The following is a 22,280-nucleotide window of genomic DNA, read 5'->3' as shown; positions in this document are numbered from 1 at the left end:
GTTTTCCAGTGTACCATTATTTCTTGCATCTAGGGTTTATACCTTCTGATGTTCCACTTATGTGTAATGTGCTTTATTGCATACGAAGACAGTGTTAACGTCCTATGGTCAGGGATTAAGCACTTAGTGTTTCTAAGGGTAGGTTTGCAGGAGAGCTAAGAGCATGGGCTCCTCTGGGTAGGAAGGGCCATCTGTTTTGTGGAACTGTGCAAGGCCAGCGTGCCTGCTGTCAGTAAATTTGGGACCCTGGAATCATCAGCCTGCAGTTTAAATTCATAATAGTGGGCCAGGTGTGGTAGCTCACGCCTGTAATCCCGGCACTTTGGGAGGCCGAGGCTGGGGGATCATTTGAATCCAGGAGTCTGAGACCAGCCTGGGCAACAGGGAGGCCCTATCCCTACAAAAAATAAAGAGTTAACCAAGTGTGATGTTCGTGCCTGTGGTCCCAGCTCCTTGGGAGGCCGAGGCAGGAGGATCACTTGAGCCTAGGAGGTCAAGGCTGCAGCGAGCTGTGATCACGCAACTGCCCTCCAGCCTTTGGGACAGAGTGAGAACCTGTCTCTAAAAAAAGAAAAAAATTAAATAAATAAATTAGTAATAATGCCAGCATGGTGTGATAGTTTAGAGATCACAGAAGCTTGTGAATTAGAAGGAATCTCTGAATTTTTAGCCTTGTAAATATACTCTTTGTTTTTCATTTATTTTATTTTAGAGAGGGAGTTTTGCCATGTTGCCCAGAATGGTTTTGAACTCCTGAGCTTAGGCAATCCACGTGCCTCAGCCTCCCAAAGTGCTGGAATTACAGGTGTGAGCCATCGTGCCCAGCAGTTTGTCACTTATTTATTTAATAGAGTAGTGTTCCTCTCTTTGACCTAATAATTTTAAATTTAAAACATGTTTCTTTTTTCCACTGACTTCAGGCAGAAAGAGTAACAAGTGGAAAAATAACAGTATCAACAAGTCACAGCCTTATCAAGAGTGGAGTTTGTTATTGTATCCCTGATTTTAGTGCTATCTTCCCCACCCCCCCCACCCCCCCCCCCCCCCCCACCCCTGCCCAGAGACAGATCTTACTATGTTGCCCAGGCTTGTCTCACACTCCTGGGCTCAAAGATCCTCCCACTCCAGCCTCTCAATTCCAGGCATAAGCCACCACACCCGGCCAGAGCTGATAATTAAAAAAATAAACCTTTTTCTAATATTTTACTGAAATAGGCAGAATTATTTCAAAACCATTCCTAGAAGCAGTGTTTCTTTTTCAGTCAGAAAAAGTGGACAGGGCAGTGCTAAAGGAACTGAGTGAAAAACTGGAACTGGCAGAGAAGGCTCTGGCTTCCAAACAGCTGCAAATGGATGAGATGAAGCAAACTATTGCCAAGCAGGAGGAGGACCTGGAAACCATGACCGTCCTCAGGGCTCAGGTGAGGCACCTTCTTTCTGAAACCCCAGCTGAGCGAGGCCAGCCCTGACTATATTCTCGCATGGGAAAGCGATGGTGTTTAGAATGTTTATAATTTTCTATTGTTTTTTTTTTCACCCATGAATGTATGAAAACTTTAAAATGGAAACATTTGGAAAGTGTTCGGTGGATCTTATCCATTCTGCATTTAATAGGTAGTTAGTTGGATTCTTTCCAGTCTGTGGCATTACGATTGATGTTGCTAAGACATTCCTGTGCATGTTGCTCTGTTCACATGTGGATGTTTTATATTTCTGTTGGCTACACGCCTAGGAGTGGAGTCACTGGATCATAGGCTTTGCATGTTATTCACTTTCAACAGGTGATGCCAAACCATTTCCCAAAGTGACTGGGCCAGTTTTCACTCCCATCAACAGAGTTTTCATGGCTCTACATCTTACCAACCCTTCTATTATCAGTCGTCTTCCTTTAACCACTCTGGGGGGTATGTAGTGGTATCTCATTTAATTTGCATTTCCCTGATGACTAATGGGAATGAGTCCTTTTTCAAGTGTTTTTGGCCTTTGAAGTATCCTCTTTTGTGAAGTACCTGATCAAGCCTGCCTATTTTTTTTTCTTTCTTTTTTTTTTTTTTTTTTGGTTCAGTTTTTGAGACAGTCTTGCTCTATCGCCCAGGCTGGAGTGCAGTGGTGTGATCTCGGCTCGCTGTAACCTCTGCCTCCTGGGTTCAGGCGATTCTCCTGCCTCAGCCTCCCATGTAGCTGGGACTACAGGCACGTGCCAACATTCCCGGCTAATTTTTGTATTTTTAATAGAGATGGGGTTTCACCACGTTGGCTAGGCTGGTCTCAAACTCCCGACCTCAGGTGATCCGCCCACTTCCACCTCCCAGAGTGCTGGGATTACAAGCATGAGCCAGTGCGCCTGGCCTGGCTTTTTAAAAAAATGTAATGACTTCTGTATACACTGCACATATAAGCCCTTGTCAGTTATTTTTGCCTTTTCACTCTCCTAAAGGTGTTATTTGAGGAACAAAAGTTCTTAGTTTTAAGGTAGTCCAGGATATCAGCCTTCTCATTTATGATTAGTACTTTTTGTGTCCTGTTTAAGAAACTTTTATTACTCCAAGGCCTGGAAGATACTCCCTCTGTTGTCTTCTAAAAAATTTGTTGTTTTACCTTTTACATTAAGATGTACAAACCACTTTAAATTGGCTCTTGTGTATAGAAAGTGAGGTAAGGGTAAATATTTTTTTCCTATATGAATATCCAGTTAACTTGGTACCATTTAAGCCATCTTTTCGTAAGTGCTCTGCTGCCCTCTTCATCATAACTTGTGTCAACATGTGCATGAGTCTGTTTCTGGCTTGTGTTCTATTTTATTGATCTACTCATATATCTTTGCTCTGGTACTCTGCTGTCTTATTATAACGCATCAAACTTCTTTTTTTTTTTTTTTTTTTTTTTTGAGACAGAGTCTAGCTCTGTCACCAGGCTGGAGTGCAGTGGCACGATCTCGGCTCACTGCAGCCTCCACCTCCCAGCTTCAAGCCATTCTCCTGCCTCAGCCTCCTGAGTACCTGGGACTACAGGCGTGCGCCACCACGTCCAGCTAATTTTTGTATTTTTAGTAGAGATGGGGTTTCACCACGTTGGCCAGGATGGTCTCGAACACTTGACCTCATGATCCGCCCACCTCAGCCTCCCAAAGTGCTGGGATTACAAGCGTGAACCACTGTGCCTTGCCAGCATCAAATTGAATGGCTGGATCATAAGTTAGGTCCATTTTCCAGTTAAATAAATATTGCCAAGCTGTCTTCCAAAAATGCCTAACCAAAATTATACTCTCACCAAAAGATAAGTACTCCTATGTCCTCATATTCTTGTATTATTTTAAAAACCTTGGCCAATCTGATGAAGGTAAACATGTTATTTTTTAATATACTAATGTCAGCAGTTTGGTATTCCCTACGTATAGACTCATTATCACCAACTACCCAGAGTAGCTGATGCCTGTGAAATGCAGGCAGTTGACTGGTACTTACAGCTTTAATAGCACCTCAGCCTGCATTCTCAGCTCTTCAGAGCATTTCCTTGCTTGGGTAACTCATGTTATGGGGTTCTTCCACTCTTCTGCGGTCATGTATTTTCGCCCATTTTAGACATAGACATTTGTTTTCTCTTGATGGATACTCTTGCTCATTCATTCAATAACTCCTTTTTTTTTTTCTTGAGACGGAGTCTTGCTCAGTCACCCAGGCTGGAGTGCAGAGGTGCGATCTCGGCTCACTGCAAGCTCCGCCTCCTGGGTTCACGCCATCCTCCTGCCTCAGCCTCCCAAGTAGCTGGTACTACAGGTGCCCACCACCACACCTGGCTAGTTTTTTGTCTTTTTTTTAGTAGAGACGGGGTTTCACCGTGTTAGCCAGGATGGTCTCAATCTCCTGACTTCGTGATCCGCCCGCCTTGGCCTCCCAAAGTGCTGGGATTACAGGCCTGAGCCACCGTGCCTGGCCCAATAACTCCTTTTTTGAGCACTCATAATATGTCAAACACTGTTCTTACTGCCGGGGATATAGGAATGGACAAAACAAAGACTCTATTCTTACTGGCTCAAAGCTAGTAAGTGATAGAAGTGAGACTAAATCAAATTTAAGTCATACTCCAAAACACCCGTGATCCATCACCGACACTGTGAGATGCTGAACCACTCACAATTGACAGGAAATCCCTTAAAATGATCTCTTTATTACACACTTTTAAGTAACTATAGTTTTGATAGAATATTTAGATTTTTATTAATTTTACTTTTAAAATAATAGATAATAATTTATATCTCAGAACCAGCAAATTTGAAAAGCAAATTTTAAACATGGAAAGTTAAAAATTAGTATTAAATTCCAATACCAATGGAACAGTTCACTCAGTTAGCTGACATCATTAAATATTAAAGCACTATTAAGTGTTTTGTTATTTATAATTTTAAAACAATCATTTGATTTTTAAAATGTGTTGTTTTGTTTTGTTTTGAGGCAGGGTCGCACTCCTGTCACCCAGGCTGGAGTGCAGTCGCATGATCGTGCTTCACTGCAGCCTGAATTTCCTGGGCTCAGGGGATCCTCGTGCCTCAGCCTCCCGAGTAGCTAGAACTACAAGTGCATGCCATCATGCCCAGCTAATTTTTTGTATTTTTAGTAGAGATGAGGTTTTGCCATGTTGCCCCGGCTGTCAGCAGGAGGCCTCAGTTCCTCACCATGTGGTCCCCTCCAGAGGGATGCTTGGGTGCCCTCATGTCATGGCAGCTAGCTTCCCCCAAAGCAAGTGATCCACCAGAGAGCAAGGAGTGACAGTGTCTTTTGTGACCTAGTCTCAGAAGCCGTACACCATCACTTCTGCAGTGTCCTAGAGGTTACAGAGGTTGGCCTTATTCACTGTGAGAGGGAAACATACAAGATGATGCATACCAAGAGGCAAGGATCACTGGAGCCATCTTAGGAGACTGGTGACCACACAGGGGACGTGGATTGAATATGGAAAAGTCCATGGGAAATGGTCTTCTGTCAGGTTCAAATGCTGATTTGGCCGCTTAACAAATTTTCCCAAGATGAAGAGCCGTTAAGTTTGTAAAATGAGGATAGCAATTCTATATTCTCAGGACTTTTCTTAAGGTAAAGTAAGATAGTAAATGTAAAGCACCCAACATAGGACCTCACACGTTTGGAATTTAATAAATAGCATCTATTTGTGATGATTATTCTTTTAAATTTAGCTTAAGACCAGCCTTCATAAATACACCTGGCAGAATGAATAAACCATTTACTGTATTAAGTTGATCCTGAATTGTTTATTATCTAAAAGTCCAGATAATTTTGCTGAATTAATGGTACCTACAGTATTTAAACTACCTATATCTGTGCAGTTGCAGGATTTGTGGTGTTTAAAGCACACACACAAACACAACTTGTATCTGCTATTGGAATGTACCTGGAAAGTCATGGTCATTATACTGTTTTCTCACAGGATGATGCATCTGTGATACAGCACTACCACCTCATGGCATAAACACTATAGAGAATCTGCATTCCTCTAGGTACTAACTTCTGTATCTTTTTCTCCTCTAACAGATGGAAGTTTACTGTTCTGATTTTCATGCTGAAAGAGCAGCGAGAGAGAAGATTCATGAGGAAAAGGAGCAACTGGCATTGCAGCTGGCAGTTTTGCTGAAAGAGAATGATGCTTTCGAAGATGGAGGCAGGTAAGGAAAAGAGAGGAGGACCCAGAGCTCACATCAGCATGGCTGGAGATGGGGTGGCTGTCCAAAGACGCTCCTGATTTGAACTATAAGAATAGCTCTGCATAAGTTGAGGCTGAATGAGCTGTGTTCACACCACTGCACTCCAGCCTGGGTGACAGAGCGAGTCCCCTGTCTGAAAAATAAATAATAATTGCTTCACTTACGCCTCATGTGACCATGTTCCCAACACTTAGTTTTTCTTACAGGAAAGCTTGACAGAGACTTGTGGGAGCTTGATCAAGCTCCTTGCTTTTCGATAAGCAAGGATTTTGATTTTTAAAATGTTGTGTTGTTTTGTTTTGTTTTTTGAGGCAGGGTCTCACTCCTGTCACCCAGGCTGGAGTGCAGTGGCATGATCATGGTTCACTGCAGCCTCAGCTTCCTGGGCTCAGGTGATCCTCGTGCCTCAGCCTCCCGAGTAGCTGGAACTGCAAGTGCGTGCCATCATGCACTTGTAACAATAATGTTGAGTATCCCGGTGAGCTTATCTTGCCATTGTCATGGATGAAATATTCATAGCACTTTAAATTCCTGAATATACTTTTAAAAATACTGCCAAAAATTACTTCTGACTTTTAGAAATTTATTTTGAGAAAGTTATAAAACACAGCAAAATACAGAGAATAAAATAACAGACTCTACTATGTACTCCATCCTGCATTGACAGCTGCTTGTATTTGCTTCAAGTATTTTTTTTTATTAAAGGAAAAGGGGAGTTGTAGATGGAGTTGAAGTCTCCTTTGTTCCCCATCCATCATTATATTCCTTTCTTCCTTTACTTTGTGCTGTTAGGAATTTCGTCGGTAGCTTCCCCATCTGTTTTATACTTTTACATATCACATACACACATCCTTAAATCTCATCTCAAAACCAGCTAATATTGATTTCTCTGTGTTTAAGTTACAAAATGATCACTATAGGTATTGTTTTCCAACCTACTTTACATAATATTGTGATTTTGAGCTCTCTGTTGATATGTGCGGATGTAATTTATTATACTTCATTGCTGTGAGTATTTTGATTCATAAGTATGCCACTTCTTTCTAATCAGTTTCCTATTGATGACAGTTGGGTTATTTCCTGATATTTTTAACCGTAATTATTTACTTTCACAACGTAGTCTCCTAGTGCCAATAGTATTTAACACTAGAATTAGTCTGGTTTTTATGAACCTTGGCAGTGTAGTTTGAGTCTTCTTTCCCCTACTTCTGTTGACTGTCTGCTCACCGTTGTCATGTTTCGGGGTTGTAGAACATCACACGTCGTGTTGCTTTTCATCCCGGCAGGCAGTCCTTGATGGAGATGCAGAGTCGTCATGGGGCGAGAACAAGTGACCCCGACCAGCAGGCTTACCTTGTTCAAAGAGGTAAGTCCTGTGTGATCCTGGATTTCCAGGAAATAGCTATCCTATGAAAAAGATGCTTGAAGAAAACTTCCACTTCATTCTCTACAATGGATTCCAAATCAAGGCACCAAAAATACAGCACCCGTCAGTCTCATTTCCACAGCTCTTCTATCTCCCTCCATTACCCACCAAATCCCGACCAGACCCTTCACCCTGCCAGAGGGTGCGTGGCACAGCCACACTGTTTCTTTTTTTTTTTTTTTTGAGACAGAATCTCGTTCTGTTGTCCAGGCTGGAGTGCAGTGGCAAGATCTCGGCTCACTGCAACCTCTGCTTCCTGGGTTCAAGCGATTCTCCTTCCTCAGCCTCCTGAGTGGCTGGAATTACAGGTGTGCACTGTCACACCCCGCTAATTTTTGTTTTTTTAATAGAGATGGGATTTCACCGTGTTGGCCAGGCTGGTCTCGAACTCCTGACCTCAACTGATCTGCCTGCCTCGGCCTCCCAAAGCACCAGGATTACAGGCGCAAGCCACTGTGCCCGGCCTACAGCCACACTTTTAAACCGTGTCTCCCTCTGTTCTCTTACAGATATTAGCCAGACTGAATCATCCCCTTGAACTTGAACTTGTCCTAAGAGCCTGTATTTGCTTGTATTTGTGCCCTTCACATAGACGCCCTTTTCTTATGCATATTCCTGTCTTCCTCCAGTCTCTTTCCGGTGACTTCTTACCCCATCTTTAAAATCTGTTTCAAACTCCATCTCCATGAACTGTTTCCATTTTGAACTTCCAAAGTACTTTATTCCTCTATGTTGGTACCGATCTGCTGTTTTACAGGTGTTTTTGTGTTCTAGGTAGATATTTAAGTACTTTATTTTTATTTCTATTTTTATTTTGAGACAGGGTCCTACTCTCTTGCCCAGGCTGGAGTGCAGCGGCATGGTCGTGGATCACTGCAACCTCCACCTCCCGGGTTCTAGCGATTCTCCTGCCTCAGCCTCCCAAGTAGCTGGGATTACAGGTGCACGCCACCACGCCTGACTAATTTTGGTATTTTCAGTTGAGACAGAGTTTCGCCATGTTGGCCAGGCTGGTCTCGAACTCCTGACCTTAGGTGATCCACCCACCCCAGAGAGGTCTCCCAGAACAGAATGTACCTTCTCAGAAGCAGAGGCAATGGTTTCATTTATTCAGCAGATACTTTTGAGTCCTTCAGGATGTGCAAGAGTCTCTGCTTATGCTAGGAGTCAGACAGCAGAGGCAGCCCCAGATCCTGACCCCTCTTCTCTGGCAGTGAGGTGATTAGAAAGCTCCCTGCTTTAGAAATCATGCTTTATGATTAATACATATAACTTCAGAAATGCTTCTTAAGGCTGCTGAACACAATCTCAAATATTCATACATGTTACTACATCCAAGTAATGTACTTAGAAGCAAATAAAGGTTGTCTCCAAAAACAAACATTTTGAGGGCCAAACCAAAGTCTATGCTGATACCAAAAAACCAAGATGGTTTGCGTTGGTCCAGAAAGATCAGAACAGAGAGATGCCTGGGAACCAGAAATAATTTCCTGCAGTTTATATGGATCCAGGACTTAGCTAGAGTCAGGGCTTATTTCAGACATGCTGTGATTGAGGCTTGAACCTCAGTACTACTCCAAAACTTGGGGAAATGACAGGGTGCATTGTTCCGTCATTCCTCCTTGTTAACTTTACGTAGATAACTCTTGTTCATTCTCAAGGCCCCTCTCAAGTTAATCGGTCTCATCTAGGAGGACTTCCTGCACCGAGATCTAAACTAGGGGCCCTTCCCTTTCTCCCATGGACGCTCTTGCACCTAACCTGGCTAACACTCGTGCCTAACACCTTGCCACGCCACTGCTGCCACATCTCCTGCCCGGCTTCTCCACCACGTCTGTCTCCCAGCACATGGCAGTGTCTCTATACATCCCAGAGGACTCAAAAGTGTCTGCTGAACAAATGAGATGATTGCCTCTGCTTCTGGGAAGGTACACTCTGTTCTAGGAGACCTCTCCTGGGCTCTGTGTATTTCTTTCTCCACATTCCCTCCCTCTTTTGCTTATATCCTCATTTATCCCTTTTCTTCTCTCAGATATCCTAGTATTTACTAGAACATGCATTGTCCTGTACCTAGAACTGAAACCATGTATTTTCACATACCTTGAAACTGGAATACAGTTTAAATCATAAAAGAATGCACCAATACACCTGCAATCCCGGTACATGGGAGATTGAGATGGGAGGATCAGTTGAGGCCAGGAGTTCAGAACCAGCCTGGGCAACATAGTGAGATCCCATCCCTACAAAAATTTTAAAAACTAGCTTGCTGTGGTGGCATGTGCCTATAGTCCCAGCTATTCAGGAAGCTGAGGCAGGAGGGTCACTGGATCCCAGGAGTTAGAGGTTGCAGTGAGCTACAATTGTGCCACTGCACTCTAGCCTGGGAGACAGAGTGAGACTCCATCTGTCAAGAAAAAAAAAAGAAAAGAAAAGAAAAAAAATCCTAAAGCAGGCCAGGCACGGTGGCTCATGCCAGTAATCCCAGCACTTTGGGAGGCCGAGGTGGGCGGATCATGAGGTCAGGAGTTCAAGACCAGTCTGGCCAACATGGCAAAACTCCATCTCTACTAAAAATACAAAAATTAGCTGGGCGTGGTGGTGCACACCTGTAATCCCGGCTACTCAGGAGGCCGAGGCAGGAGGATCACTTGAACCCGGGAGGCGGAGGTTGCAGTGAGCCAAGATCGTGCCACTGCACTCCAGCCTGGATGACAGTGAGACTCTGTCTTGGAGGAAAAAAAAAAAATCCTAAAATAATAGGGAAGCAGGTATCATTTGGAGAGATTTTTCTCTATATGCATCATGATGACTTTAGTTAAAGACCAAACACCTGGGCTTATGTCCCACTACATATTGAATACAAAGTTGAACTGATGTTAAAACTCACCGTCTGTTCTTCAAGTGAAACAAACAACACTGCCTGCAAAATGGAACTAATGGAATGATATTTCATTTCCTACTTACTCACAGGAACTGAGGACAGGGACTGGCAGCAACAGCGGAATATTCCGATTCATTCCTGCCCCAAGTGTGGAGAGGTTCTGCCTGACATAGACACGCTACAGATTCACGTGATGGACTGCATCATTTAGGTGTTGATGCGTCACCTCCCCAAAACTGTTGGTAAATGTCAGATTTTTTCCTCCAAGAGTTGTCCTTCTGTGTTATTTGTTTTTCACTCAAATATTTTACCTCATTATTATTGTTTTAAAAGAAAGAAAACAGTCCGGGTGCGCTGGCTCATGCCTGTAATCCCAGCACTTTGGGAGACCGAGGTGGGTGGATCACTTGGGGTCAGGAGTTTGAGACCAGCCTGGCCAACGTGGTGAAACTCTGTCTCTACCAAAATTACAAAAATTAGCCGAGCATGGTGGTGGACGCCTGTAGTCCCAGCTACTTGGGAGGTTGAGGCAGGAGAATCGCTCGAACCTGGGAAGTGGAGGTTGCAGTGAGCCCAGACGACACCGCTGCACGCCAGCCTGGGTGACAGAGCGCAACTCCGCCTCAAAAAAAAAAAAAAAGAAAAGAAAAGAAAATGTACCTGTTCTACGTAGAACACCTTTGGTGGAGTTCTATCAACTCGCAAAGTAAAATCCTTACCTACCACTCTTCTGATGATAACTTTAGTATTTTTTATGTTTGGTTGATGCCAGCAGCTGCACTGCTTATGCAGTTAGCTAGCATGTGACATCATGCGACAAAGTTCATGTAGTTAGATGGAAGAAACCTCACTGATTAATTTTAAGAACCTTTTAGGGATGCAGGAACAATGAAGTGGCCACAGATTTAATCAAGAAAAATGTTTTTGAAGCATTTTAAAAAATGAACTATATTGTTATGTTTCTTCATTTAAAATGGATCTATTGGAGGTTATGTGTGTATGTTGTAGTTTTATTTGCAGCCACAATAATTGTACCGAAGTTTTCACAGAGGCACTGTGAGCCTTTACTTAATATCACCACAAGTGAAAAAATATTGGCATCGATGAAATAGATAACATTGACCTCACTGGATCTCTTTACCCATTCACAGTATAAAGAAGTTACCTTCATTCTTTCATTGTACCTGCAGGCCTATGGGCTTGTAGAGTAGATAATTAATTTCTAAAAAGAACAGCTGCCTATTTTCTTCCTAGGTTAGGTTATATCTTCATAATCACAAGAATTAGTGATTGCAAAATAAAATTTTGCTTATGAATCTTTTACATTGTTTATATATGATTAATATCATCATGTGTATATTTTCTGTATTAAACTCAGTTGGCTTCCTTTAAGCTGAATACTTAGTCATATATCTTTCATTAGTTCTATGAATATGAGCAAATCCCTTTACTAGAGCCCATTATGTGCTGTTTGAATTAGAAGTCATCCTTGCTGAGAAGGTGAATAGGTAGGGATTTGCCTTGTTTTGTAAGTCTACAATTTGCCAAGAGTGAATAACACTGGACCAGCTGTAAAAGTAAACAGTGTATTTATGCATTGAGACACTAAAGCATTTAAGAGAAAATTAAAAGATCTCTTTTGTTTAAATTTGTCCTAAGAATCTCTCCTAGACAAACTTGACTATACACACACACTTCAATAAGAATCAAAACAGTTCATTATATCTTCATGCCAAGAGAACACATGATACAAATTCAACAGCAGTTTCGATTAAACGAGTCCCCTATCACACCTCAGGGAGAATGGGAGAATATTTGTTAAAGACATTTCTAAAGTAACTCTGACATTTTTACTTTTCTTTGTTATGGTTTCTAATGTAAATTTTTTCCCTTATCATCTTATACTGGAGGAAATACATTTCTTTAGTCTCCTAAATAGAGAAGGAAACCAAATGGTTTCACATTTAAAGTTGTTGGACATAATCCTTTTACTTTGTTCAAGTCGAAATATCCAGCCAATCCAGCTCTGAAATAATAACATGAATGGACTTACTAAGCTTGTGACCAAATCGTTTGTTTAATAGTTGGAAGAATTACAAATGAAGGCAATTTCATGTAGTCAGTTTAAATTAAAGCTGTTGTTTCCAGCTTGGAAAATAGCTTATAAACTCTGTGCACATCTTACCTCATTTATTTAGTCTGATATCCCTTCAAAGTCTCTGTTCCATGTGACCAGTTAACTATACCTCCTAGGAATTTTGTGTCTGTGTGTGGTAAAAACACATAGTTGAAGATTACACTCTTAACAAGTTTGTGTCTACCCTGGATGGTATTGTTAACTGTGTGTACATTGTTGTTCAGCAGATCTCTAGAACTTTTTCATCCTGCATGAATGAAACTCTCCACCCATTGAACTGCGCCCCCATTCTCCCCTCCCCAGTCCCTGGCAACCACCACTCTCCTTTCTGCTTCTATGAGTTTCACTACTTTACATACCTCCTATAAGTGGAATTACATAGTATTTTTCCTTCTGTAGCTGACTTATTTCATTTAACATAGCTCCCTCATTCAAAGCATAACTTCCTGGATGAAGGTTTCAAGCAAAAGCACCTGGGAAATCAGGCCTTTGCCACTCGTTTTCCCCTTACTACCCCCAACCCAGGCCCCTGGTCCCATGCCTCCACCTGCTGAGCACCGTTCCATTTGCCGACACTCTCGTGTTATCCTGGGAAACATAAGGTAGAAGAGCCATGGGGACTCTGCTTGAGGGTGGTATAAGGTATCTGAAACCAAGCCTCTTCATTAACCCAATCCACATCACAGAGAGGCAACATGGGTGCCCCTAGCCCAGTGGCCGGGCTGTTTGCTACTACAATAATAGATTTCTTATAAACCATCATCCTCCTGAGTAGCGGGCACCACAGGCAATGTTTTTTTAAATTTTTTTTTGTAGAAATGGGGTCTCACAATGCTTCTCAGGCTGGTCTCAAATTTCTAGGCTCAAGCAGTCCTCCCGCCTCAGCCTCCCAAAGTGCTAGGATTATTGGTGTGAGAGGAATCCCTTTCTCCCCTTGAAGATAAATCAAGCGGTGATGAAGTCCCTGAGCTTTATTTGCCTAGGAAAGTCTGTATTTCTCTTTCATTTTTGAAGGACAGTTTGACTGGACATAGTATGTCTTACTTGGCAGTTTGTCTCTTTCTGCACTGTGAATATATTATCTCACTCCCTTCTGGCCATCTGGCAAGGTTTCTGCTATGAAATCCACTGTTTTATGAAGGATCCCTTGTTCGTGACAAGTTGCTTTTTGATTTTGAAATGACTCAGTGTGGATGTCTTTGGGTTCATTCTAGTTGGAGTCCTTCAGAATTCTCGAATCTGGATGTCTGTGTTCTTCCCCAGATTTGGGAAATTTTGAGCCATTATTTTTTTAAAGAAGCTTTCTGGGCAGGGCGCGGTGGCTCAAGCCTGTAATCCCAGCACTTTGGGAGGCCGAGACGGGCGGATCACGAGGTCAGGAGATCGAGACCATCCTGGCTAGCACGGTGAAACCCCGTCTCTACTAAAAAATACAAAAAACTAGCCGGGCGAGGTGGCGGCGCCTGTAGTCCCAGCTACTCGGGAGGCTGAGGCAGGAGAATGGCGTAAACCCGGGAGCTGAGATCCGGCCACTGCACTCCCGCCTGGGCGACAGAGCGAGACTCCGTCTCAAAAAAAAAAAAAAAAAGAAGCTTTCTGTCCCTTTTTCTATTTCTTCTTAAATTCCCATAGTGTTTATATTGGTCCACTTACTGGTGTCCCAGAAGTTCCTTAGACTTTTATCATTTTTAAATTATTTTTCCTTTTTGATCCACTGACTGGATCATTGCCGATAACCTGTCTCTGAGTTTACTCTTTCTTCTGCTTTGTCAAATCTGCTGTTGAACCCCTCTAATAAATTTTTCAATTTATTCTTCACTGCCAACATTTCTGTTTGGTTCTTTTTTATACTCTCTCTTTATGGATACTCTCATTTTGTTCATACATCATTTTCCTGAGCTCACTGAACATCTTTTGAATTTTTTTCAGGTTATTCCTCTATAGACCTCTAGTTCTTGGGATCAGTCTCTAGAGATTTCATTTGCCTCTTTGGGCCATATTTTCACATGTTTCTTCATGTGTCTTGTGATTTTGTGTTGGGATCCATGTATTTGAAAAACAACTGTGTCTTCCAGTCTTTAGGGACTGACTTCATACAGGGAAAGATCTTTACTGATCATCTTGGCTAGAGATTCTGGGATCTCCCAGACCTCTTCCATAGATCCATCCCTCCAGACCTGTGCATGCAAATGTTCAAGTAGATTTGCTGGTCTCTTTTTTCAGAATCTGTAGCCTCTTGTTCCTTCTGGTGTCTGCCTGCAGCACTGCGTATTCCCTGGAGCTGCCACAAGCCATCCAGCACTCCTTATCTTATTCTCAGCAGCCTCCAGGTCTCTCTCTAGAGCATTCCAGGTTCTGTCAAAACTCTAAGTTGGGCGAGATAGAACCAGTTCCCTGATAAGCCCCTTAAAAGCCAGAACATCTGACACACGCTCCACTAGTCTCGTTCCCTCCACAAGGGTGAGGCTGGCTGAGCCTCTTGATACAGGCTGGCTGAGCTGTATCAACCTCTGTATGCTGCACCATGAGTCCTGGAGCAGTAGTAGGTCAGGTCACCCAGCTCTCTCTCTTTCCCAGTGCCCCCCCGCCCCGGGCATCTACAGTATGCTGTGTTCTATCAGCACTCCAAGACAAAATAGAAACGAGTCCCTCAGACAGCCTCCCAAAAGGGCAGAATGTTGGACACACTTTGCTCTTCTCTTTTCCACTATATAGGAGAGGCCGCCAAGATGTATTGGCCTCTGTTGGACTGCAGATCCTCTAAAGCAGCAGCAAGCTGCCACGCTCTTATTCTCAGTAGTCTCCAGGCATCTATGGTTTATCAAGCCTTTCAGTGCTCAGGACAAGAGAAACAGTCCCCTGGGAAACCCCCTGAAAAACTGGAAATTGGATTCAGGCTCCAACTCTCCCTCCCCAGGGAAAGCCAAGAGTCAGGTGTTTTCTCCCACTTGTTTCACACTGAGCTGGGGCAGTGGGGATGGTGACAGAGTACATGCCAGTCCCAGTCTCCTCTTGTTCTGAGTGGTCCCTAGACTGGTGCCTTTTTCAGTCAGTTCCTGAATTTAGGCAAGATAGAAACGAATCCCTCAGACAGCCCCCTGAAAAGTCTGCACATTGGGCATAGGCGTTAGTCTTCTCTTTGCCTCCCCAGGAAGAGCTCAGGAGCTGGGAGCTTTCTCCTGATTGTGCCACACTGAGCCACAGGAGGTGCTATGGCAAGGGGGTGTCACAAGTTCTCCTACATGGCTGGTTTCATGCTCATCTGGAGTGGAGGAGCCTGTTAACTATTTTCTTGATTTCTCACAAAGGGAATTCATCCATGTATTGTGGAACCAGTGTCTTCCCGGTGGGGAAGGAGGGCCTGGGGCTTCCTGTTCTGCCATCTCCCTTTTGTAAATGCTGCTTGCCTTCCTTCCTTCCTTCCTTCCTTCCTTCCTTCCTTCCTTCCTTCCTTCCTTCCTTCCTTCCTTCCTTCCTTCCTTCCTCTCTCTCTTTCTTTTTTTTTTTTTTTTAAGCAGGATAAATGTTCAACTTTAACTGGAAAAGAAAAGGAGATGACTTTTAGTCTGATACTTATAATGCAATATTATTTGCAATTCTGTATAAATAGATTTCAGAAACTTCGATTTCAAATCCCAGTTAAAGAGAGGAAAATTACAGGAAGGAACTGCAGTTCCAAATTTTTCCTTTCAGGGCAGTCAATCAAATTAGCTTTTTAACTAAAAGTAAGATTTCAACTATCTAACTATATCAGAAAAACAGTACCTGTGTTTGATTTTGGGTAGTCAAGCCAAGCTTCCTTGCAAATCATCCACATGCATCTTCATCTCTTTCCACTACTTCTCCTCTTTTGTCTCTCTTCCTGCATCTACTGAAACTGTAGGCCAGGTGCAGTGGCTCATGCCTGTAATCCCAGCATTTTGGGAGGCAGAGGTGGGTGGATCACCTGAGGTCAGGGGTTCGAGACCAGCCTGGCCAACGTGGTGAAACCCCCATCTCGACTAAAAATGCGAAAATTAGCCGAGCGTGGTGGCATGCACCTGTAATCCCAGCTATTTGGGAGGCTGGCCGAGGCAGGTGAATCGCTTGAACTTAGGAGATGGAGGTGCAAAGAGCCGAGATCGTGCCACTGCACTCCATCTTGGGTGACAGAGCAAAACTCTGTCTCAAAAAAAAAAAAAAGAAAAAGAAAAAGAAACTGTAATTACTGAGGCACACTCTAGTTCTGTCAATTCCTTTTCATTTGGCTTTCTGGACGAAGATAGGAGCTGGAAGAAGACAGGTTAGGAGCTGGAAGAAGTCTTTATCTAATACATTTCTGGTTTCGCTTGACCCGAAGATGTTTTTGCAAGGCAAGGAGATGCCACTGGTTCTGGCTTTGGTTCTACTTGCTGGTTGAGGCTTCTGTTCAGCTGTGTGACATATCTGCATTTGAGGAAGCTAAAGTGCTGAAATGTAATCCACTTCTTATTGGCATTCCTAAAAACATGCCTGAACCTGTGAGGGGATTCCTGCATGGCTGTTCTTTCAAGATACCAGACACATCCTCCTACCTAACCTGTCAGGAGGCGTGAGGAGAGCATGTGAAGGGATATAGCCATAACACAAGAGACTGGCCACTCCTCAGATCCCCATGTCCCTCTGTCCTCACTGGCTGTTGGGTGCCACCATCTTCCTTCCCTACCCCTGTCCATGCTGTATTCTTGAAGTCTTATTAAATGGGAGCAACAGAAAGATTGGGAACTAGGAAATATGAATGAGCCAATGAAAATTTAACTGAGTTACAGCCAGGCACAGTGGCTTATGCCTGTAATCCCAGCACTTTGGGAGGTGAGACAGGTGGATCACTTGAAGTCAGGTGTTTCAGTTGAGCCTGGCCAACATGGTGAAACCCTGTCTCTACTAAAAATACAAAAATTAGCCAGGTATGCTGGTGCACACTTGTAATCCCGGCTACGTGGGAGGCTGAGGTGGGAGGATCACTTGAACCCAGGAGGTGGAGGTTTCAGTGAGCTGAGAGCCAAGATTGCATCACTGCATTCCAGCCTGGGTGACAGAGTGAGACTGTCTCAAAAAAAAAAAAAAGCAAAAAAAAATGTAACACAATTATTTTAAAATATTATCTTGGCGGTCGGTCTCTCAGCTGTGGTCCAGGCTGCACGCACGCGGTGCAGGATAACATGGCGGATGCGGAAGTAATTATTTTGCCAAAGAAACATAAGAAGAAAAAGGAGCGGAAGTCATTGCCAGAAGAAGATGTAGCTGAAATACAACACGCTGAAGAATTTCTTATCAAACCCGAATCCAAAGTTGCTAAGTTGGACACGTCTCAGTGGCCCCTTCTGCTAAAGAATTTTGATAAGCTGAATGTAAGGACAACACACTATACACCTCTTGCATGTGGTTCAAATCCTCTGAAGAGAGAGATTGGGGACTATATCAGGACAGGTTTCATTAATCTTGACAAGCCCTCTAACCCCTCTTCCCATGAGGTGGTAGCCTGGATTCGACGGATACTTAGGGTGGAGAAGACAGGGCACAGTGGTACTCTGGATCCCAAGGTGACTGGTTGTTTAATCGTGTGCATAGAACGAGCCACTCGCTTGGTGAAGTCACAACAGAGTGCAGGCAAAGAGTATGTGGGGATTGTCCGGCTGCACAATGCTATTGAAGGGGGGACCCAGCTTTCTAGGGCCCTAGAAACTCTGACAGGTGCCCTATTCCAGCGACCCCCACTTATTGCTGCAGTAAAGAGGCAGCTCCAAGTGAGGACCATCTACGAGAGCAAAATGATTGAATACGATCCTGAAAGAAGATTAGGAATCTTTTGGGTGAGTTGTGAGGCTGGCACCTACATTCGGACATTATGTGTGCACCTTGGTTTGTTATTGGGAGTTGGTGGTCAGATGCAGGAGCTTCGGAGGGTTCGTTCTGGAGTCATGAGTGAAAAGGACCACATGGTGACAATGCACGATGTGCTTGATGCTCAGTGGCTGTATGATAACCACAAGGATGAGAGTTACCTGCGGCGAGTTGTTTACCCTTTGGAAAAGTTGTTGACATCTCATAAACGGCTGGTTATGAAAGACAGTGCAGTAAATGCTATCTGCTATGGGGCCAAGATCATGCTTCCAGGTGTTCTTCGATATGAGGATGGCATTGAGGTCAATCAGGAGATTGTGGTTATCACCACCAAAGGAGAAGCAATCTGCATGGCTATTGCGTTAATGACCACAGCGGTCATCTCTACCTGCGATCATGGTATAGTAGCAAAGATCAAGAGAGTGATCATGGAGAGAGACACTTACCCTCGGAAGTGGGGTTTAGGTCCAAAGGCAAGTCAGAAGAAGCTGATGATCAAGCAGGGCCTTCTGGACAAGTACGGGAAGCCCACAGAGAGCACGCCTGCCACCTGGAAGCAGGAGTATGTTGACTACAGTGAGACTGCCAAAAAAGAGGTGGTTGCTGAAGTGGTAAAAGCCCCGCAGGTAGTTGCCGAAGCAGCAAAAACTGCGAAGCGGAAGCAAGAGAGTGAGAGTGAAAGTGACGAGACCCCTCCAGCAGCTCCTCAGTTGATCAAGAAGGAAAAGAAGAAGAGTAAGAAGGACAAGAAGGCCAAGGCTGGTCTGGAGAGCGGGGCCGAGCCTGGAGATGGGGACAGTGATACCACCAAGAAGAAGAAGAAGAAGAAGAAAGCAAAAGAGGTAGAATTGGTTTCTGAGTAGTGAAGGCCACTTGAAGCATTGTGTCCAGCTGGAGGAGAAACTAAAGCCTTATTAAGAAAACATGTTATAGATCCTTTTGTTGCTGAGAGAGTGGAACATAGGTCCTAGACAGGGTGAAGAGTTCCGGCACATTTTAGCTGCTACTTTGAGACCTCGGTGATGTTACCTGGTGTGGTCATCCCATCTTGTCCTGTTTTAAGGATATGGGTGATGAAAGAGGCAGAGTTTATCCCAATGACTTCTCAGTTTGAGCTGGGAAGCCTCACCTTCAGACCCAGTAACTGTCCGCAGCTGTCTGCTAGTGGTTGTCTTAACATCATAGTCCTAGTTTGCATTTTTTAATCCCCTCTGTTTATAAGGTTTGTAAAACAAAACAAAACAAAAAACTAAGTCTGCTCAGTGAAATGGTGTAGAACCGTAAATAAGTGATAGAAGAGTGTCACTGAATTTTGTCTCTGAATTCAGTATAACTGAGTTTTGTCCATGCTGGTGTCTGACGGGCCTGGTAGTTTTCCATCTTGTTCTGGCCTAGAGGTCAGTCCTTTGCACTTCCTCAAAGCTTCTGTACAGTGTTCACCTAAATCCATCTGACTACTTGTTCCTGTGCCGTCTTGTTTTAGGCCTCGTTTACTTTTAAAGAATGAAATTGTTCATTGCTGGGAGAAGAATGTTGTAATTTTTACTTACTAAAGTCAATTTGTTAAGTTTTTTATGTATTCCTGTTGGGTTTTCTTGTTGGTGATCTCATGCTAGCAGAGCAAAAATTGTAAAATATTTTGATTAAAAATCTAGGGACCTTTAAAAAATATATATATATTATCTTAAACTTTTATATTTGAAAATAACTTTGGCCGGGCATGGTGGCTGAAGCCTGTAATCCCAGCACTTTGGGAGGCCGAGATGGGATCACAAGGTCAGGAGATCGAGACCATCCTGGCTAACACAGTGAAACCCTGTCTCTACTAAAAAATACAAAAAAACTAGCCGGGCGTGGTGGTGGGCGCCTGTAGTCCCAGCTACTCGGGAGGCTGAGGCAGGAGAATGGTGTAAACCTGGGAGGCGGAGCTTGCAGTGAGCCAAGATCTGGCCACTGCACTCCAGCCTGGGAGACAGAGTAAGACTCCATCTCAAAAAAAGAAAAAAAAAGACAAAGCCCTGTCTTAAAGAAAATAACTTTGACTCAGTCTGAGTGAGGAGCTGAGAAGTCATCATTCCTGTTCTCACAGCAAGAAAAAGGCTGAACAAATTGCATATCAACAACTCTCTTTAAGTCTGTCAGTGAATTGAGCTTGCAGGGCAAACCACTATCCCCAAAACTGGAAAGACAGGATAATACAGAGAGTTGCAGGATTACCAGATCCGAAGCTCAGAAGCAGAAACCCCCACTGGAACCAGTGCCACGGTAGAAAAACTTAAGCTAGCTTAATTGGTGAATGGCTGGAAGTTCCATGTGGACAAGCTTGAGAGTTGGAAACTCCTGGAGGGCCAAGTCTCAGAACTCTTACACTTTTGTGATTTTCACCTCCAGGAGTCTTGCCAGATTCTCAAGTGAAGACTGGAGAAAAATCCCCTCATGCCTCTGGGTGGGAGTAGCCATTTAGAAATATGGCAGAGCCTTCTGTTCCTCTTAAAAAGGCCTAGTGTTATGAGAAATTGTTTTATCAAACCCTGTTGACCTGGTGGAAGGGAAATATCCAACCCAGCCCTGCATAGGCTTCCTCCTGTCACCTAAGAGGGAGTGGGGAGAAACCTAAGATGTACTGTTGAAGGTCACAGCCTAGAGGCACAGGCTCACTGAAAGACTGAGACCTTATCATAGGATTGTAGAACGTTTCTCCTCCCCTCTGCATTACCACCACATCAGTAGGGCTCCTGTATAATAACAGAGGGTTACAAATGAAAAAACTGTGTGTCTCAGATCTTATTTAAGAAGATATCTGTATGGAAACCCAAAGCAACAAGGGAGACAAAAACAGTAAATTCAGAGGAAATTTTAGCCTCTGATACTTGTGGAAAAAGCAAATAGTAAACACATCCTAACTCCTGGTCAAATAAATGTAAAACTTCACACTAAAGGCCTATTTGCTTACATTCCTTTTAACCAGTGTATCTTGCCAGGCTTTCAACAAATCTTGTAAGGCATCATAAAGATGAAAACACCCCACACCACTTGAAAAGACAGACCAAACATCAGAACCAGACTCAGTTATGACAGCTATGAGACTGGGTATTTAAAATAACTATGATTTATACTCTAAGGGTTCTAATGGGAAAAGTGTTTAAAATGCAGTGTAAGGCAGAGATGGAAATTTTAAGAAAGGATAAAAAAGAAATACTAGAAATCAAAACATTGATGGAAATGAAGAGTGCTTCTGATGTGCTCATCAATAGACTGGACGTGGCCAAGGAAAGAATCAGTGAGCTTGGAGACATGTCAATAGAAACTTCTAAAACTGAAATGCACAGAGAAGAATGAATGAAAAGAGCAGAATATTCAGGAACCATGGGTTAATTATAAAAGTTATGCATATAATGGAAATACCAGAAGGAGAAGAAAACAAAGTATTTGAAGTAATAATGGCTGAGAATTTTCGAAAATTAATGACAGACACCAATCCACAGATCCAGGAAGCTCAGAAAATACCAAGCATGATAAGTACAAAACCAAATCTATATCTAGGCATATCATATTCAAACTATAGAAAAGCAAAGACAGAGAAAATCTTGAAAGAAGCCAGAAAGGGGAAAAGCCTTACCTGTAGAGAGAAGTGAGAATAAGAACCATCAGACTTCTGTCCAGAAACCATGCAAGCAAGAAGAGAATAAAGTGAAATAAACGTTGAGCGAGAACAACCACCAATTTAGAATTCTCTACATATGGACATTATCCTTCAAAAGTGATGGAGAAATAGACTTCTTCAAACAGTAATTAAGAGGATTTGGTGCCATTAGTTCTTCCCTTCCAAGAAATGTTAAAAGAAGTTCTTCAGGGTGAAGGAAACTGATATATATTAGTATAATATATATGCTAAGAGAGGAGAGAAAATTACATAAAATGCTCAGTTGAAACCATAAAAGGCAGAAATACAGTGGAAAACAATAAAAAAAGATTAAAGGCAACAAATAGAAAATAATAAATATGGTAGACATTATTCCAGTTATATCAATAGTAACTTTAAACATCAGTAGTCTAAAGATACCAATTTTAAAAGAGACTGTTAGAGTGGATTTAAAAAAAAAAAAAAAAAAAAGACTAGGCCGGGCACGGGGGCTCACACCTGTAATCCCAACACTTTGGGAGGCTGAGACAGGTGGATCACGAGGTCTGGAGTTCAAGACCAGCCTGGCCAACATAGTGAAACCCTGTCTCTACTAAAAATACAAAAATTAGCCAGGCA

The 22,280-nt window shown here is 43.0% G+C and overlaps 1 protein-coding gene and 1 pseudogene across 4 annotated transcripts in view; both read left to right on the top strand.

The window, feature by feature from the left end:
• Window positions 1-11,668, top strand: part of OPTN (optineurin) — a 36,696-nt gene extending 25,028 nt beyond the window's left edge. For all 3 annotated transcript variants that reach the window (XM_009213983.3, XM_009213984.3, XM_031652508.1), the window contains 4 exons: window positions 1,263-1,421; window positions 5,544-5,674; window positions 7,000-7,079; window positions 10,110-11,668. In XM_009213983.3, coding sequence (XP_009212247.1) covers window positions 1,263-1,421; window positions 5,544-5,674; window positions 7,000-7,079; window positions 10,110-10,231 — 492 coding nt within the window. In that variant the 3' untranslated portion in view covers window positions 10,232-11,668. The remainder of the gene's footprint in view (window positions 1-1,262; window positions 1,422-5,543; window positions 5,675-6,999; window positions 7,080-10,109) is intronic.
• A 5,587-nt stretch (window positions 11,669-17,255) lies between these two features.
• On the top strand, window positions 17,256-19,688 carry LOC116269500 (annotated as a pseudogene). Its single transcript, XR_004177094.1, has one exon. The product of XR_004177094.1 is annotated as an H/ACA ribonucleoprotein complex subunit DKC1 pseudogene (transcript).
• The last annotated feature ends 2,592 nt before the right edge of the window (window positions 19,689-22,280 follow it).

This window comes from Papio anubis, chromosome 11 (genome assembly GCF_008728515.1).
Source record: "Papio anubis isolate 15944 chromosome 11, Panubis1.0, whole genome shotgun sequence".
Classification (NCBI taxonomy): Eukaryota; Metazoa; Chordata; class Mammalia; order Primates; family Cercopithecidae; genus Papio; species Papio anubis.
This window is presented reverse-complemented; position numbering and strand designations above follow the sequence as displayed.